The sequence below is a fragment of the Apis mellifera genome, linkage group LG11, assembly GCF_003254395.2.
Source record: "Apis mellifera strain DH4 linkage group LG11, Amel_HAv3.1, whole genome shotgun sequence".
NCBI classification, from domain to species: Eukaryota; Metazoa; Arthropoda; class Insecta; order Hymenoptera; family Apidae; genus Apis; species Apis mellifera.
In genome coordinates this window covers 9,428,516-9,448,705 of record NC_037648.1, presented here as the reverse complement: position 1 = coordinate 9,448,705, position 20,190 = coordinate 9,428,516, and the positions used below count along the sequence as shown (strand labels likewise).

Below are 20,190 nucleotides of genomic sequence, written 5' to 3'. Positions count from 1 at the left end.
AAACAAAACTTTGTTTTTAGAAAAATTCTTTTCACATTATGATAATTAAATAATTTTTTATATTAAAATCGGATAAGAAATAATAAATATAGTAATATATTTGAAAGCTTAAAACCAAAAATTTTAAATTTATATTTATATTATTTATATTATTATTAAATATATTATAAATATGTCATTATAGAGTTTGAAGAAATGATTTAATTTTTTAATGTATCATTAATTATATTATATTTTTAATATATTATTTTCAGTTTATTTAGGTAATGTTAATATTAATTAATGCTTATCTTTAATTTTCAATTGTAATTATTTGATTAAATTTTCTTCATATTTTGTAATAATTTTAATTTATTATTATAAGAATAATAATATAAAAATCTTCACTTCATTTTTATATTGTATTCATAAAATTTTCATTTACAATAATTTCTCGATTTATATTTCTTCAGAAAAAAATTTTTTTTTAATTTTTTTAATATTTATTATCATAAGACTACATCAATTAATATTAAATAAGAAAATGTAAATAATATTTATTTGTATATTTTTTAATTTCAAATTAAAAATATTAAAAATTTAATTTTAAAATTTAGAACTTTTAATATTAAAATTTAGAAAAATTTTTAATATTATTTTAGAGCAAGCAATACTTCCTTTCTAATATAATATAAGGTCAGTGAAAGTATTGTAATCGTGATTGTTGTATATAAATTAAGCTATGATCATGAACTAAATTATATTTTCTTTTTTTTTATCATTTTATATTAATAATCAATCTTTTATAAACATTATAATATTCTTACTGATATTCGATTTAATCATTGATTTTTAATCATTAATTTCTAAAAATATCAAAAATATAACTTTTTAATAAAATATAAACAAATAAATATAATGTAACGTGTAAAATTAAAATATATAATTTGATAAAATAAATTATTGTATTTAATTCTTTTTTAAATATGTTTTACATTATATGAGATTTTGTTAAGAAAAAAATATTTTTTTGTTCAATATTAGATAAATATTATCATTATATAAATATTTTTTAATATTAAACGAATTTTAAAAAAAATTAAAATTTTAAAAGTTATAATGTACTTAAATGAAAATTTATTTTTTAAAAAATTATGAAATTATATTGTATAGGAAGTAATCTTATTAGAAGACATTTATTATATTGCGTTAATAATTTCATAGTTTCATATAATATAGAAAAATATATTTATGAATTAATTCTATATAAATATTATTATATAATATTATTATATAATTATATAATTTTTATTATTTAATTTTTTTTTATTTTAATCCTAATAGTCTAATAGATCGCAATTTGCTTTCGATATATTTCGAGACGCTTGAATCGATAAAAGTTTGAGTCGATATTGTCGGTAAGATCGAACAACTGCAAATCGATTGTGCATAGTTGCGTGTGTGCAGATTGCACCGCCGCTTCGAGCAGCAGTTTTATTTACTAATTAGAGTGCCGATGTTCGGTAGAAAGCGTTAAATGTGCGTGGAAAATGTCGAATCCGGGCGGTAGCAAGAGGAACGGGGCCATGAAGATTCGTTTGACGAGTGAGTTTATTAAGAAAAGATGATGAATCTAACGAGAGAGGAGTGTGAAAGTCGGCCGACAGCCAACACGCGTTGTGATCTTTCTCATCTTGATTTGTTATGTGTCCCTTATGTAGTTCTGTTATAATCCTTACAGGGGGCTGTTTTTGAATAATGTCAAAATTGTTATGAATATTGTATATTATTCAATTAGTATGAGAAGAAAAATACGCAAAAAGATTTGACTAGGGTTTTCGTCCTTTGGTTATGGCAACTCCCTATCAGAGGTCAAGACCCCACCGTGAGCACTCCGGGAGACCATAGACAAGATGTTAATTTTGGTGAACTTGTCATACCCGCATTGATTCTCCCTCAATAATTAACAACAACCAGAAAACATGATATATTACTAACATTTTTTATTTAAAAAATGCTTCTTATTAATTGATTCAATGGAGTATATTACCGAGCTCATAATCGAATGTGAATAGGCCTAATTAATAAATGTCAGACATGTAGTAAAGCTGATGAAAAGCTTTAATATTTTTTAAACGAATATATGATTAATATTTTTCATTTCAAAATTGATTTTAAATATGTTAATTTGTGATTAGTATCATTGTATTATTTATAATGAAGGATTTATAATAAAAAATTTTTCTTGTATAATTCTGTATTAATTTGATTAAATTATATATTATTATCTAATATTCATCAAAAAGTATCAAATAATAAAATTAATAGATACCAAGAAGATATTAAAATTAATATTTACATATGTTTATTTTCTATAAAATTGTTATTCTATAAATTATTCCATAAATTATTATTATGTTATTTTCCTCTTATTAAGGATATGTGTGTGTTTGATTATTATTTATATCATAAAAATATATTAGTCAAAATAAACTTAAATATTGATTATGTATATTTACAGTTTTATGTGCCCGTAATCTTGCCAGAAAAGATCTATTTCGTGAGTATTTTTTATATTGAAAAAAAAATATGTTGTAAAAAAATATATTGATAAAGTAAAAATTTTATTTCAGGCCTACCGGATCCTTTTGCTAAAATAACTGTTGATGGTTCAGGTCAGTGTCATAGTACACATACATGCAAGGCAACTCTAGATCCCATGTGGAATCAACATTATGATCTGTAATTATTAATCTTTTTAATTATAATATAAATATAATTTTTTATATATAAAATTACATGAATTCTTAATATTCTACAGATACATTGGAAAAGATGATGGTATTACTATATCAGTTTGGAATCATAAAAAAATTCATAAAAAAAAAGGTGGAGGATTTTTAGGATGTGTACGAATATTATCCAATACAATTCAAAGACTCAAGGATACAGGATGTAATTATTATTTTATTTATTTATTTGAATGCTATGCTATTATTAGTATAATTTAATATATTATATAATATATTTAATTTTTAAATTTAATTATTTTATAGATCAACGATTAGATCTTTGCAAAGCACATTCAGATGACACAGATGTAGTTAAAGGAGAAGTTGTAGTATCTCTTTTATCACGAGATGGTCATAATGGTGCTGTGAGTAATACAGTGGGTCATAATGCAGTTGTTGATGTTCTTGGAGATCTGAGCTGTCCAACTGATTTACCAGATGGATGGGAAGAAAGAAGAACTCGAAGTGGTCGACTTTATTATGTTAACCATTATACCAGAACTACACAATGGATTCGTCCAAATGCACGGTAAGTTTTGTTTTGTTTTTTCAAAAATTGTTCTTTTTATATGACTAAATTTATTTATAATGTACATTTTAATTTATTATAATAGACCTACTAATGGTATAATACCAACTACACCTGAACCACCACCATTACCTTCTTCTGAACCTACTTCTCCCAGTGGCAGTGGAAGTCCTCCTAATTTAAGAACTGAAAGTCCTACCAGATGCACACCTGAATGGAATGGAGATGGAACACCTAGTAGAACACCTAGTAGAGATAGTTCTACTCCAAATACTCCAAGAAATACACCTACTCAACAGCAAAATAGAAATACACAACAAAATCAACATAATACAAGAAATGTAACACCTGCTTCATCAAGAGAACGAAGACCAATTAGAGCAAGTGATGAACAAAATGGTAATCAAAATGGAAATGTTAGATCAGATCGTAGTATTAACAATGCTCAACCACGAAGGCCTAATCGAAGTAATAGAAATAGAAATAGTGTAATGATTAATAATGAAAGGAGATATGATCCTCCACAACCACCAGATTTACCAAGAGGTTATGGTGAGTATTAAAATTAAAAAATGTTGTATATGTAAATACATAAATATATAAATCGAATAAAAAATTGTCAAATGGATATTGTAGAAATGAGAAAAACACAACAAGGTCAAGTGTATTTTTATCATGTGCCAACGGGATCATCTACGTGGCACGATCCTAGAATACCTCGTGATTTACCAGCAAATGAATTAGCAAATGAACTTGGGCCATTACCGAGCGGATGGGAAATGCGACAGACCCAAAGTGGTCGTGTTTATTTTGTAGATCATAATAATAGAACTACACAATTTACTGATCCAAGATTATCCAGTCAAATCATAAGCAATTTATTAAAGTAAGTTAAAAAAATGAAAACATTTTAATTCACAATTATTTAATTTATAAAATTATGTTTTTATTATAGTAGACGACAAAATAGTACTAATCAAACAACGAGTAATTCAAATAATTCGGCAACTATAAATGAATCTACAGAAATAGAGACACCTGCATCTCCAAGTATTCAATGCAATATTGTTCAGCAAAGATCGAGAACAGAGAATGGAAGTAATAATAACTCTCCAACATGTAAGAATTTTCTTAATATTAATTTCTTGGTTTTATAAATCTAACATATTTAATATATTTATTTTAGTGGAAAATACGGCTCAAAATGCTCAAACTGTATCAGAATTACCAAAGGAACTAATGGATAATGAACTTTTGCCGAAATATAAACGAGATCTAGTGGCAAAATTAAAATGTTTGAGAGCAGAATTAAATGCTCTTCAACCTCAAAGTGGACATTGTAGACTTGAGGTATCAAGAAATGAAATATTTGAAGTGAGTGTTTAATTATATTTGATATTTGCAAAATTTATAATAATTTAGTAATATATACGTTTTTTTTAAATATAGGAGTCATATAGATTAATAATGAAAATGCGACCAAAAGACATGCGAAAAAGACTTATGGTAAAATTTCGAGGTGAAGAAGGTCTCGATTATGGTGGAGTAGCTAGAGAATGGCTATATTTATTATCACACGAAATGTTAAATCCACAATATGGACTTTTCCAATATTCAAGAGATGATAATTATACACTTCAAATTAATCCAGATTCAGGAATAAATCCAGAACATTTATCATATTTCCATTTTGCTGGCAGAATTATAGGAATTGCTGTTTTTCATGGTCATCATATAGACGGAGGTTTTACAACTCCATTTTATAAAATGTTGCTTAATAAAGCAATTACTCTTACTGATATAGAAGGAGTTGATCCAGAATTACATAGAAGTCTTACATGGATGTTGTAAGTAAAAAAAAAAAAAAAAAAAAAAAACAATAATTGTATATAATTTTTATTAAAAATTGTTAAAATATTATTTTATTAATTAGAGAAAATAGTATAGATGGAGTATTAGATGCTACGTTTTCAGTAGAACATAGTAGTTTTGGAGTGTTGAAAAATCATGAACTTAAGCCAGGTGGTAAAGACATTCCTGTAACTGAGGAAAATAAAAAAGAATATGTTCGTTTATATGTAAACTATCGTTTTATGCGAGGAATTGAACAACAATTCCTGGCATTACAAAAAGGATTCCATGAATTAATTCCACCTCAACTATTAAGACCTTTTGATGAAAGAGAATTAGAATTGGTCATTGGTGGTTTAGGAACTATCGATATTAATGATTGGAAGATGCATACACGATTGAAACATTGTACACCTGATACACCAGTAGTAAAATGGTTTTGGCAAATAGTGGAATCTTATGGAGAAGAAATGCGAGCTCGATTACTCCAATTTGTTACTGGAAGTTCTCGAGTTCCTTTGCAAGGTTTCAAAGCTTTACAAGGTAAATAAACGAATCAATGGTTATTTGATTTTTTTTATAATAATACATATTTTTATAGGATCTACAGGAGCCGCTGGTCCACGATTATTTACAATTCATGCTGTTGATGCGCCAAGTGAAAACTTACCAAAAGCGCATACCTGTTTCAATAGAATAGATATTCCAGAAAGTTATCCAAGTTATCAAAAAATGCTTGATAAACTTACACAAGCAGTTGAAGAAACTTGTGGTTTCGCTGTTGAATAGGTAAAAATGATGATATTAATTCATTAATATATTTTTTTATATAATTATTAAAATTGCATATTTTTATAATAGGAAATATTTGTCGACAAATTCTACTGTCGTTAAATTAAAAATAAACTTTTGAAGTACCAAGAGATGTTATGTATGAGGATATGCAAAGAGTTAGTATTATAGAATGAAAATGTTAATACGTAAAATGTCAGAAATAATCTGACAATGTTTTGTACAAATGATAAAATGGCCTTGATGGTTATAATGACTTCTAAGTGATTGTCGATTGGTACATTATGTGAACACTCTTGTGATTTACACACTTCGTCCATGAAGATTTTAATGAATGGTTCCTCAGAAGTTTTGATTATATTGGTCTTTAACTATTTATTATTCAATGACTGATAGAGATGTGCAAAAATTATAATTTCATTGAGGTAAATATTGATTGGCCTAAACTTTTATTTTATTTATATTAATCGCATTTTCCATCTTAACTTTACAATCAATAATTTACTTATTATTTAAGATCATCATCAAAGAATTAACTTTATTATTTTCGATAAAAAATATAAAAATCATGCATGCACAAATATGTATGGAAAATGAATTCTTTCATATAATGAAAAACATTGTTCAATCAAAATATATTCATGTTAATATTTTATATTAAATAAAAATATTAAAAAGAAAAAATAATAAAGAAAGCAAAAAATAAAACAATTATTTAAAAATCTCATAATAAAAATCTATAATATTATCTGCAATGAATTTTAAGTCAGTGGAACACTGTATTTCATTTTCGAAAGTTTTCAATTTCTGTTTAATCAAATGTAATTACAATATGCACAGTCAATTAATTCTATATTAACAATTTTTAAAATAATAGAATTTAGTAATGAATTAAAAGTATATACTCAAATTCATGTTATTATAGTCAAATATTGATTAAAAGAGTAGTGTGTGCTGGGAATTTAGTATTTTATAATATATCATTTCAAATTAATATCATTGCAACTAAGAAAAAAATATAAATTTCGTATATACTATAAATATGCAAGTGTTTGAGATTCTATGAATAAATTTGATAAATATTTTTAATATTTAAGTTCATGCTGATTTTTACATAATTAATTTTGATTAAATGTCAATCACATTGATTCAAGATTATTAAACAAAATATTAAATTAATTTAATTAGAATTGAAATTAACGAAAAAAATATAATTTTTATCGGTTGTGAAGAAGAATGATATGAATAGTCTCAGTATTAAAAATTATTATCATTGGTATATGAACACTTGCTTCGAGGAACTTTGTAATGTAATCAGCAAATTTTATTGTTGCAGCACAATTTGAATTGTGCGAAAATTATTGTTGCTTGTTTAGAAACTAATAGTACCGAATGCGTTAACAATATGTAAATAGTATAATGTTTAATATAAAATTAACTCGAGCGTAAAATGTGTAAACCATATAATTGGTTTTTGCACAATAAAAACGCATCGGTTCTAACGTAGGCTAAATCGTGAATTGTGTACATTAGCTTTAATTTAAAAAAATTGAACACATATTTAAGGAAAGAGTTTATTCGATTAGTTTATGTAAAGTTAAAAGTTTTATTCGAATTGACTCTTTTTGTTATAGAAGACCACAAAATAATATCTATACTTTACTAGCTTTTAGTAAAGCATAGAGAAAGACACTTATTTATCACAACAACCTATTCATTTAGTCTCTAGTATTTACTTTTATTGTAAAAAATATCTAATTGCTGATAGCACCAATCATTATTTTGTATTATTATTGCATTATTGTATTTTATTTTGCACATAACTGTGATCAAACATATCGAGAAAGAGAAGAAGTAGTGGGAGACACTTATGTAGTGAATTAATTTTAAATATATTTGTCTATTTGTGCTTTTTTAAACATTTATGTCAAAATGTGTTTTAATAATTTTATTTAAAAAGAAATCGTTGTATTTTATATTTAAATGTGCAAAAGTATCACCCGTTTTCGGTTTTGAAATACGGTCTGATTACTTTGCTCTTGCCTTTTTTGAAAATTTTACTATTAATTTCATTAATTATCAATAAAATTGGTAATAAAACAATGATATAATATATTATTCTTTGCATATTGAATGATATATAATAATAAACGAACCAATTATTTTATTTAAATGATAAAAATGCAACAATGATAACTATCATTTAAATAATAATTAAATATAAGACAGTATTAAAATCCATGATTAATATTGTTGATTTGAAAATATCGAATCATGCAATATTATTCATATTTTTTTCATTTTATGAAGCTAATATTATAAGACTTAATTCAAATTTCTAAGAAGACTTAAATTTATCTTAAGATTTAAATTTATTATTACAATATTTTTTAAATTGAGTTATGATAAGCACAATAAGAGTCTCCCACAATTCTATTTTAAACTTTTTTTAATTTTTATCATATCTGATGGGAATAAAGGCCTTAATAGTGCCTTGGAGTTGATATCAATGAAAAAAAATAACACATTTTATGCCCATCATATTTTGAAATAAAAAATAATATTGCATGCAATCTTAAGAAAAACAATTATTAATTTTGAAATTATTAAATTTAAAAATGATCATATGTAAATTTTATGAATATATGCATAGATTATTATAGAACAAATAACTTTTATAATTGAAAAAAAATAAAAAGGTCACCATTTAAAATAGAAAAGGCATATTGCCAAGTTTTAAATTATTCAAATCTTTAAATATTTATCACATCTTAGAAACATTTTTTAATTCATTATCTTTTGCTAACAAGAAAGCATATATATATGTATATGTATATTGAAAATAATAAGTATAAATATTTTATAAATAAATGATCTATAAATCGATAATGCAATAAATAGTATCTTAAAAAATTTTCAATTATAAACATATTTTACACATATATAATCCAAAAGAATCTACATAATATAATGTGAATCAGAAAAATTATTCACACTTTTAACTACATATCGCAATGTGCAATTAAATTTTGATTATTTTTTTATGTAATTCATTAATAAAAAATGCTTTTAAAGCCTTTCAACAGTCTAATTATATGAAATTTAGTAGGAGACAATATTAATATATAAGATACAAAATTTTAAAATGATTTAATACATATCATATAAACTAATTGTCATGTGACATAAGATTTTAAATGTGAACGTAATTTTAATTAAATTCAATAATTATTAATAGTATCATGCATTACGGGTATAAATGCTCTCTTGAATTGTATAAATGTTAAATTCATAATAAAAATATATGGTGACCGGATTTCAAATTCCAAGTTAAGTACATTGTATACTGTGCTCGGCAATAATAGAATTTTATTCTATCAAATAGCAGGATATTTTGCTAATATTTATCGATATTCATAAAAGAATAAATTTCCAAAGATTGAAGATAGAAATTTTGCTTTCTTCAAAAAATAAAAAAGGAAAATCTTGATAATAAGGAATCCTTTATTTATAAATGTGTACACGGATCTAAAAAAATTCTGTACTAACAATGCGCGAAATTTTTAAAAAAATTTGAATATGTTACACTGCAATTATTGTATTATTATTATTGCTATTATAATCATTGTTATTATCATTATTGCGCAAAATCTTCGAAACACAATTATTGTATATATATCTTTTCCTTTTGTATTTTGGATGAAATGTATATTTTAATAAAATATCCAAAGTATGAATTTTTTTAATTTCGTCTTTATATTGTACATAACTAAAAACATATGTTTTTTTTTCTTTTTTTAATATATATTTGCATGTTTTCTTTTATTAAAAATTTGGAAATTACTTTCAATTATGAAAAGATTATTTAAAAATTTAAGATATTTAATTAAATAATATTTATAAAATAAACAAAATATAGAAAATTTATTTTCTAAGTAATAATTTCAATTAGATACGTAAAATATTGAATAAAAATTTTATGTAATTTTATGTATTTCATTAGTATTTAAAAAAATTGATATATTATAAATAAAAATGATAAAAATATAAATGTATGAAATAATATATTATAAATATTATTTATTAGTTATTTAAATCAATTTATATATATATTTTAAACATCTATTTAATATTGAAAATTATTAAAATGATCTAGTGACTTTATCTAGTGACATAATTTATTAAAAAATTGGTAGCATATAATACTATAATATAGAGCGTACTTCAATTTATTTGAAATTGTAATAAATCTTGTGATGATTTGTGTAATGATTTGTGTGATGTTTGAAATTGTAGTACAAGAAAATCATTTAAAATAAGTTTTTGAAAATTTGTTTTATACAATGGCTATGTTCGAAGTATTAAGAAAAGAATATAGTGTAAGAATAATAATATATATATGTACAATTAATAATAATTCGGAGGTTATATGATATACGTATTTAAACGATATCTTCATTTGCCTTTTTAGGATTATTTACAACAATGTTTTAAAGTATCAGATATACAGACATTTCAAAAAAAATGTACAGAACGGTGTACAAATGATAGTGATAGAAAAGCTGCAATTGATCAAGCATTAAGGGATACGCTTCTTGTAATATTATCTGAAAATGCATTGAACAATGTGCAATTACTTGAGACTTATATTACATTTTGTATTGAATTATGTAGAAAAGATTTAGCAACTGCAAGTATGCCAGTGATGTTACTTGGAGATATATTTGATTCAATGACACTTGATAGATGTGAACAACTTTTTACTTTTGTTGAAAACAATGTAGTTGTGTGGAAAGAAGATTTGTTCTTTAGTGCTTGTAAAAATAATTTATTAAGAATGTGCAATGATTTACTTAGAAGATTATCTAGATCACAACAAACTGTATTTTGTGGAAGAATTCTTTTATTTTTAGCTAAGTTTTTTCCTTTTTCTGAGAGATCTGGTCTTAATATTGTTAGTGAATTTAACTTAGAAAATCACACAGAATTTGGTTCTGAAAAATCAGAAGGAGATGATTTAGAACAAATAACTAAAGATGATGATAAATCAGAAACTAAAGTGCCAATTGATTATAATTTATATAGAAAATTTTGGGCACTTCAAGATTTTTTTAGAAATCCTAATCAATGTTATCAGAAAATGCACTGGAAAGTATTTTCAGCAGTAAGTTTAAATATTATAAATTTATATTAGTATAATTATAATTTTATATTAGTATAATTATTAAAATATAATTATATTTTTTGTCATAATCTTTTATATATCTTTTATTATTTTTTATATATAATTTTTCAGCATGCTTCAAGCGTATTATCTGCATTTTCATCTTTTAAATTAGAAGAACAACGTAATTATCCTTCAACATGTATTAAAGTTGATTCTTCTATAGAAGGATCCCATAAAGAAACTCCTTATTTTGCAAAATATTTGACAAATCAGAAATTATTGGAACTACAATTATCTGATTCAAATTTCAGGCGATATGTATTATTGCAATTTCTCATTCTTTTCCAATATCTTAATAGCACTGTTAAATTTAAAGCGTAAGTATCTATAATTTATATACATTTTTATATACTATATTTTATTACAATTGAATTCACAATTCCTTTTGATAGAATTGCACATTTTTAAATAAATCATTAGTAAAATGACTTTGAAAGCTATAAAACGATGTTTGTTTTCCAAAGCTTCCTTGCCAGTGGCTATGAGACAAGGTCTGCTTTCCTTAAATAGTGTTTCAAGTTATCAATATCTCAGAGTCTCAATAACTTTTGTATTTTTTAAGTGAAACACATGAACTGAAACCTGACCAAGTAGACTGGGTAAAAGCAACCACAGAGCAAGTGTATGCCTTATTGACAGAAACACCTCCTGATGGTCCTACATTTGCAGAAACTGTTAAAAATATATTAAAACGCGAAGAGCATTGGAATGCTTGGAAAAATGAAGGATGTCCAGCATTCAAAAAGCCAGCTCCAGATTCTAGCACTGATATAGAAGATTTAAGGAAACCAAAGAGGCCAAAACGCAGAATTGGAGATGTTATTAGAGATGCTCAAACAGTTGGAAAATATCATATGGGAAAGTAAGCAATCATTTAAAAAAATTTATTATATTTTATTTTCATATTAAATATGCAATTCAATTTTATTATTTGTAGCCCAGAACTTACAAAATTATGGAATCTGTGTCCCAATAATCTTGAAGCATGTAAATCCAAAGAAAGAGATTTTCTTCCATCTTTAGAAACATATTTTGAAGAAGCTATTATGCAATTAGATCCCAATGCAATGGTAGAAGATGAATACAAGTAAATATTCTTTTACATATGTATTTCATATTATTAAATTTAATTAAAAAATTACATGTTGATTATTTTTGTTATTTATTACAGGAAAGTAAATGATGGAAATTTCGGTTGGAGAGCATTAAGATTATTGGCTAGACGTAGTCCCCATTTTTTTGTTCATGGGAATTATCCTATTAATAAACTTCCTGAATATTTAGAAACAATGATTAAAAAAATTGCTAAAGATCGTCCAGTAAGTATAACACTATTATTTTATTATTTTTATATTATGTTCTTATATATTAATGCCTAAATTTAAAAATGAATTATTTTAACTTTGAAAGCAGACACAGTCAGATATAAAATTAGAAACGGAGGAGACTCCACCACCAGAAGCAAATGATCAGGAATTTAATGAAGATGTTCTTAAACAAGATAATGAGCAAGTTGAAACCGAAAGTACCGATACAAAAGGACGAAAACTAACAAAAGTGACACCTGAAATGGTAGCGAGACTGTCAGAAATTTTGAAAAACGATTGGAAAAAATTAGCAACCAAATTTGGTTATACAAGTGAAGAAGTAAATAAATATCTAAATATATAATATATATATAAAAGAAAAATTATAAGCTATAATTATATATTTTTTTTCTAGATTTCATTTTTTCAAGGTAAGCCAACGCCATACGAGCAGTGTAAAAATATGCTGGAAATTTGGGCGGAAGAAGACGTTGACGCGTCGATGGAAAATTTAGCATATATCTTAGAAGGTTTAAAATTTACAGAAGCATTAGCTATTTTAAAATCTTAATTATCTTTTAAAAATATAATATTTATAAAAAAAAACAAAAATGTACAGTATGAATGTATGAATGAAACTTTTACAATTTTTTCTAACATTTTTTTATAAATCCTAATATTAATCCTTAATATCACGAAATTAGTATGTTCAGTTGTATGTGAGAAATACAACAGAGATGAATTTTATACTAAAAAAAAAAATTTATATAAAATAATAAAATGTATATTTAATATGAATTTATTTTCAAATTATTACTTGATTTGTATTGTAATAATTTATCTTCAAAGAAATTGAGATGACATATGATCTGTAGCTTCAATATAAATATAAAATATGTCAAAAATAATTATATTATAAACAAATATATAAATTTTTTTCTTTATTTTAGTATATGGAATCCATATCTGTTGTATTTTCCATATACAAATGAATATTCTATATACTTTAATTAGTATTAAATAAAAATTATTAATAAAAAATACATAAAAATTATACTTACTTTTATATCATTGTGTTGTAATCATTTTAGCAATTATGAATAATTTCTTAGGATTTGAACAGTATATATTTAGTTGTTTGACAGAATAATAAAAATTAAGATTTATATAATGAAATAATTATATATATGTTTATATTTAATATATTAAAAAAATTAAATATTTCATATATATCTGTTCTTCCTTTGAAATAATTCGTATATATTTTAATAATAAATAATTTTACTGATCTGAACATAGCACAATTAGATCAATCCATTTTCAAATTCATTAGAGTATCGAAAATCGAATGTAATATCGAAGTCACATTGATAAATCGAATTCGATTCAAGACTCCATTAAATGTACTTTCCGTTTTTTATTTAGAAAGACAATAATAAAGTGTACAAATAATACAAAATTTCGAACTAAAACAGTCGTCGGTGCAAACTATATCGAAAGATAATTGGTTTTACATCGGTACGTCAAGATCTACATTATGGCATCGAGGAAATTTTCTTTCTTTATTTTCCGATATGAAATTGATTCGCCAACAAGCATGCTGACAACCTAAAGGTATAGACCGACGTTTTCTCTATCTAATCGTAATAAATTAGTTTAATATTAGTAATATATCGTATCTTCGAATTATAGACACTGACTTAGACTCGATTTATGCTCGATGTAAAAGCAGAGGCCAACGACGATTAAGACAACGATAGTTTGTGAGTAGTAACGTGTTTCTTTTTAAACAAGAACTATACGTAAGTTATAAAATATTGCTACATATATGCCGAATAATTTTCGAAGCGTAATTCATAATTATTCACAATTCAATTTCTAAATAATTCTTTTGCTGCATATACATATGTTACGTCTATGAATCTGCAGCTTCATACATTCATGCAATTATATATATAATACTATCGCATCGTGTCCGCCACAAATTATACACAGAGCATAAATCCGGATTCCAAATGCAAAAAACTCAATAATCTTTTACGGAATCCTTTTTTTCTTTTATCAACTTGTTTCTTACATCTAACATACACACTCATATGTATTGGCTAAAGTGTAAATGCAATTCGATTGCGGATATGAACTCCGACATTTTTATTAGGTCGTAAGATAATCATTAGTTTATCTTCTTTTTTTTTGTCCCGTTTTTTTTCTTTTAATACCTTAACGGTAAATTGTGACTCGGGTGAACATCTTGATCACGCTTCGAAGAATCTCCTCTCTGTAGCAATGATATAAGTACTGGACGTTTATTGTGATGTAGGGAACTCCTAATAGCATCGAGTTTTTATTTGACGCTTGATAATGATGACGGATTAAGAGTATAGGCGAAGTAATTGATATGAAACACTGATTAACGATGTCTAAACGATCAGTCTTATTTCTTAAAGAGAGAACGGAAATTCGTTTAAAGCGTTGGTTAATGACTCGATAAAGATATAATCTTGTGAATTACAAGTAAATTTTATGATTAGAAATGAGATGGTATGTTACATTGCATTTAGTTGATAAACTATGTTTGAATGCTTGTTTTATGTTTCTTTCTTTTTGTCCATTCTTTTTCACTAGTTAATTAAACAGGAACAATATATGATTTACTCATCTCGATTTCTATTTATACAATGATGCTGTTATCAAATAGTTTATGTTAAAAGATAGAGAAAGAAGAAAGAAGAAAAAGAAGAACAAGAAGAAGAGAGAAAGAAAGGAATAAAAAGATTAGGAAGGAAATGGTATAAAGGTTAGTCTTCCATCAGAGAATCCAAGTATTCCTTGTAATCGTTTTCCGACATCTCGTCCTCGTCCTCCGCAATTTCGGCGTTTCTCCTCCTCCTTGTGGTCTCGCTGGTTACTTCTATACAGAGTAGCGCGAACTTGTTGTCGCAGGAATAACGAACTTGTTCCAAGAGGCGTCCTCCTGTTAACGGTGATCCTAATCCGTAACGATCTGAACTACTTGAATGCCAAGCGTCGCAATACGTGTCCATCGCTCGGTCTCCTAATTTATGTGATCCGTGCCATGCCACTTTTTCTGGCCTGAAATGTCAGAAAATGATAATTATAATAAATTTGATAGTTACAATGTTACAATATAATTTTAATTGTTTAGATAGAAACATTTGTTTTAACAATATAAATCTTCTTTCTTTTTTTGAAATGATTTTCTATTAATCTTTATTTTTATTCTTATTGTTTAATTGAAAGACTATAATTGTTATAAATTATTAACATTTTTCAACTGAAAAATATAACATTAAAATTTTATTTAAAAAAATCATGTTAGATGTAGATTTTATAAAAAAATTTTAAATTTTTTCTTCTATCAATGTTATTTCTATCTTATTTACCATGCAAAATCAGTGAGGATATTTTTCCCATTGAAACTGTAGATTCTTGGGTTTTGTGAGAAATAGGCCCCGTTTCCGTTGAACATTTCCTTCCACGAGTTGAAGAGAACGTCCCCCTGACGAATCAAAAAGTATTTTGTAATATATGTGATACATTCATAGAAAATTACTGAAAGAATTTTTCACAAATAGATTTTATATCAGAATTAATGTATTTTAGATGGTAAATTACTTTTATGTTAACGATAGGCAAATCTCGATCTCCGAGCCTCACGATGCTGTCAACATTTTGAACTCTAGAGCTGAGGAATGCGCGGAATGTACCCCTCAAACCAGCTCGCTTCGCTTGTCGATAACAAGCGTAGTCAGCTCCTCGTACACCGTGCATGTCCCCGGTAAAGGGTTCGTTCAAAGCAGCCATTCGTAACTGAAAATTGTAAATATCAATGTGATGTTCTTGTATTTATTATTAATGTTAGGAAACGAAAAGAATATAAATTTTTTTATCTTGAAAACAAAATGAAACGGAGTATTTTTAACAACAAAAATTAAAAAGAAAAATATGAGAAAATTAATCCTCTTGATGTCTTACCATTCGTGGATACCACTTCGTAGTAGTATAGTAGGAAAATTATTCAATCAAAATTAGATAGTATATTAGTTTAATTTTTATCGATAAAATTTTGTGCTCAACAGGATTAAGATATAGAATACTCACCCCTGTTCCATCTGCTTTTACGGGTATTTGATTGATCAGATTAGAAGCCTCAAAAGGTGGATTCACCGGGGGTGGTGATGTAGTCGGTGGTGCTGGTGTAGTTATTGGTAAAAGTGAGCCCAACTATGCAACATAGTATAAATATTTGAATTGAAAGGATACTATTAAATAACTGAACACTAAATTAAGGATAAGATTAAGGAATTTAGATATTATTATAATATATTATATATTAGAATTTAGAATAATTTCAATGATGACATAAAGAAATTTTATTTAACAAGATATATATTTTAAATTAATAATCGAGTATTTTAGTTTACAATCTATTTAAATTAGAAATATCAAGCAGATATATATATTAATAGATATATATTAAATCAGTGTTATAATTTAAATTTAAAAATTTGAATTTAAGGATATTAAAATTTAAAATGAAAAAAAGTAAATTTAAAGAAACATTCTTTTGTATCTTGTTTAGAATTTATATAAATTTTACAATTTTACAATATATAGAAAAATTTTATACTAACTGCAATGTATTGCCAGCCATTGTTCACTCTAACAAGTAGCGCTTGTTCATCTATAATATAAGCTAATGTTCCAACTGGGCTCACGGCAGACATCTAAAAATATAACAAGATTAAAATATTTATATATTATTGAAATTATGCAAAATGAATTTTTAAAACAGTAGAATTCATTTACTTTTGTCATAGCTTCGGTATTTTGAAAAGTTACTGCTCCTGGTACAATCTTCGTTGTGCTTTCGAGAGGACCTCTGGTTGCAGTTGTTCCAGCACCTTATAAAAATTTTATAGATTATAGAATTAGAAGGCAGTTTTAGAGATGCATTATATTTATTATATAATTTTTCGAATTCAGAATACATGAAGAAAAATAATGTGTCTTTAGGGATTTTTTTTATGATATTTAAAATCTAGCATATATTACCTAAATGTTCTTTTAGTTCCTTCAATTGTTTTAATTCCCGCAGTGCTTTCAGTTCATCTAGACTAGTTCTTGGTCCTTGCAGCGTAGGATATGGAATGTGTTTTTTTTTAACACTTTGAACTAACAAGATATTTGTATTTTTAAAATTTATATTAAATTCTGAAGTTATAAATTTATGTTTTTCTATATATTTTTAATTAAATATCTTTGATTAAATCATAAGCATCGAATCATTAATACAATAGATATTCAAAAAATATTTTAAACGAACAACATTGTAGATAAATTTTTGCTTTGTATTCGTATAATGATGATTACAATATTTTTATTAAACTCTGATATTATTTTATCATGTCTAATAATATTTTTTTACCTTGTCTAACTCCATAATAATCTCTTTCACCAAAGATGTGACTTCTTCCGATTCCTGGCTCTCCTTTCTGTCCGATTAAAGATAATCCAGGCGGACCTGGTGGCCCAGGAGGTCCTGGAGGTCCCGGGACTGGAATATAATTTCCTTGAGATGGTGGTCCAGGTGGTCCTGGAGGTCCTGGTGGCCCTCTTTGACCTTCCCTCCCAGGTTGTCCTGGAATTCCAGGGAAACCATCGTCTCCTTTATCACCCTTTACCTGGAAATTATTTAAAATTTGAGAAATTTAAAATATCACTGAGGGAAGGAGGAAAATAATATAAAAAAAATATTTCCAATAAATTTAAACGAAGAAATTGCATTGAATAGTAATTTTTTCGATACGTGATACGTTTGAAATATAAATTAATTTCCACGAAGAAACATCATGAACATATCGCAATCTTAAAAAAAAAAAAAAAAAAGAAAGCACTTGAAAGTTTCTAGTTTCACCAAATGCAAATCGGTATAAATCTCGGTACGTGTTTTCGTCGATGCGAAGCCATTCGAGAGCGCAATAAAAGCGTCGAGTTTGCCTTACGTTGGCTCAGCTTTTAAACCAAAGTGTTGTGAATTAAGCCCTGCCACGAGCATTCGGTCGTGCTCGTCGGTTGTCACTTGTCGGCGACGAAATTTCGACGAATTTCTGTTTGGGACGCCGAATAAATCGAGTTCGCGGCTTCGTTTGCCGACAAAGATGAAAAAGAGTAGGATCGAGGAGGAAAAAGAAAGAGGGAGAAAGAAAAAAAAGAAATGGATAAAAATAGAAGGAACGAGCGTCAAGCGCACACTTGCATTAATTTCCGTCACTCTGCGCTTTCTATGGTTTGTTCAATGAGACTTGCGGGTGTACACGGTGATCTACGAGCACTGTTACAAGTTTCGTGAGTTTCACAAAGTGGTCGTTCCAACTAAAAAATGTTCGAGTTCGCTCGTTTGTAGCTGTAACTCGTACGTTTCGCGTTGTAACGGTGATTAAACAAGCTTGGCAAAGATCGAGTCGAATCGGGTTAAAAAAAGAGGGGGGAAAAAAACATTTTTAAATTCATAAACTATTACATGCATAGAAGAAAAGAATGACTTGCAAATTTCGAAAAATTTTGTAACAGGAATCGATCCTGTAGAATTTCAATTTATCATGCAAGATAGGATAAAAGATGCATCCATTATTTTTATTCGTTTCGCGTTGGAAATTCTCGAACAATTCTCCTTTCCTCCCCGCTAATCTCCTCTCTATTATTTTCTCTATTAATTTTCATAGAATATTTTTTACTCTTAAAAGATCATATCGCATCGTTGAATCGAATTATTCTTTTCAATTTCTTTTCTATCCACCAGGTGTTTCTTTTCCCTTATACAATTGCTAGAGATGATTAAACGTAAACCAAGAACTCGGAGCTGGATGGATGGATATTTAAAAGTAGAAAAAATTAATTTTCAATGTAAACTTTAAAAAAATATTCAATATTACGACAAAGTTTCGTTACGTTTTTTAATCGAAACACGCTATTAAATTTTCAACAGTTTAAAATTGTTTTTCGCATATGTTTTTCGTGGTATTCGCAAAATTTCTCTGATACGATCGACAACACGAAAATTGCTTACGGGTATTCAATCGCACAATTTCGAAGCGCAATCTGTGAATGAATAATACTTACGCCGACAGAGACTCCATAAGGGCTCGGTGTGCCCGGTTCTCCTTTTTCTCCCTTGGGCCCCGCTGGTCCAACAGGTCCAGGAAGTCCGGGAGTTCCAGGACGACCCTGTTAGAAATAGTTACCGATATATAGAGCTTATACCCTACCTTCCTTCACTCATGAATATTCTACGTTCATTAAACCTTTAATTAATCTCGCATGCAGTTCAATCTAGCATACACTTCGCTCGATTGTTGTGATTTCTTGTTTTATGATCTGATTATGATCGTTACATTGTTAATCGAGATAAATAATACTCTATAACAATCGATTAATCGATCAAGTTTCATTGATAGACGTTTCGAATTAATGCGACGAGTGTATCGCTATTATCTTTTCTATTGAAGAGTGTTATGTGATACTCACTTTCATGGTGTTCTGTGGATGGCATTGAAAAAAGCATATTGTAATTTTAGATTTTTATTACTTTATATGTTAATGATTAATTGATAATTGTTTCCAGTAACAGGGAGTATATGATAATTATTATACGATTCTTTCTTCTCATGAAAATTGGGAAAAAAATTTCCA

The 20,190-nt window shown here is 26.5% G+C and overlaps 3 protein-coding genes across 20 annotated transcripts in view; 2 read left to right on the top strand and 1 right to left on the bottom strand.

Annotated features, from left to right (window-relative positions):
* The first annotated feature begins 1,416 nt into the window (after positions 1-1,416).
* On the top strand, positions 1,417-6,611 carry LOC412866 (E3 ubiquitin-protein ligase SMURF2). Of its 2 annotated transcripts, none has more exons than XM_006564347.3 (13): positions 1,417-1,584; positions 2,501-2,539; positions 2,613-2,721; positions 2,801-2,934; positions 3,036-3,300; positions 3,386-3,852; positions 3,937-4,186; positions 4,256-4,398; positions 4,487-4,674; positions 4,750-5,147; positions 5,234-5,694; positions 5,753-5,940; positions 6,013-6,611. In XM_006564347.3, exons 1-12 carry the CDS (start codon positions 1,530-1,532, stop codon positions 5,938-5,940), a joined length of 2,697 nt encoding a protein of 898 aa, XP_006564410.1. In that variant the 5' UTR covers positions 1,417-1,529; the 3' UTR covers positions 6,013-6,611. The 2 variants fall into 2 exon arrangements, with proteins under 2 accessions (XP_006564410.1, XP_396318.4); XM_396318.7 differs by having other exon boundaries at positions 1,418-1,584; positions 4,256-4,419.
* Positions 6,612-10,169: 3,558 nt separating this feature from the next.
* On the top strand, positions 10,170-13,136 carry LOC409647 (THO complex subunit 1). 4 transcript variants are annotated; one of them, XM_006564345.3, is made up of 9 exons: positions 10,170-10,322; positions 10,415-11,107; positions 11,240-11,487; positions 11,635-11,661; positions 11,733-12,032; positions 12,108-12,257; positions 12,342-12,489; positions 12,584-12,817; positions 12,893-13,136. In XM_006564345.3, the coding sequence occupies exons 1-9, from the start codon at positions 10,287-10,289 to the stop codon at positions 13,046-13,048; spliced, it is 1,992 nt and encodes a 663-aa protein (XP_006564408.1). In that variant the 5' UTR covers positions 10,170-10,286; the 3' UTR covers positions 13,049-13,136. The 4 variants fall into 4 exon arrangements, with proteins under 4 accessions (XP_006564408.1, XP_006564407.1, XP_393145.3 ...); XM_006564344.3 differs by having other exon boundaries at positions 12,581-12,817; XM_393145.6 differs by lacking the exon at positions 11,635-11,661.
* A 738-nt stretch (positions 13,137-13,874) lies between these two features.
* The window catches only part of LOC412865 (collagen alpha-2(IX) chain), a 328,107-nt gene continuing 321,791 nt past the window's right edge, over positions 13,875-20,190 (bottom strand). For 9 of the 14 annotated variants that reach the window (XM_006564334.3, XM_006564337.3, XM_006564340.3 and 6 more), the window contains 11 exons: positions 20,026-20,037; positions 19,621-19,725; positions 17,927-18,182; positions 17,554-17,673; positions 17,308-17,402; positions 17,133-17,225; positions 16,600-16,722; positions 16,474-16,488; positions 16,114-16,308; positions 15,882-15,997; positions 13,875-15,570 (listed from right to left, as the gene is read on the bottom strand). In XM_006564334.3, coding sequence (XP_006564397.1) covers positions 15,276-15,570; positions 15,882-15,997; positions 16,114-16,308; positions 16,474-16,488; positions 16,600-16,722; positions 17,133-17,225; positions 17,308-17,402; positions 17,554-17,673; positions 17,927-18,182; positions 19,621-19,725; positions 20,026-20,037 — 1,425 coding nt within the window. In that variant the 3' untranslated portion in view covers positions 13,875-15,275. The remainder of the gene's footprint in view (positions 15,571-15,881; positions 15,998-16,113; positions 16,309-16,473; positions 16,489-16,599; positions 16,723-17,132; positions 17,226-17,307; positions 17,403-17,553; positions 17,674-17,926; positions 18,183-19,620; positions 19,726-20,025; positions 20,038-20,190) is intronic. The other 5 variants (XM_006564335.3, XM_006564338.3, XM_006564339.3 and 2 more) reach the window with 4 other exon arrangements.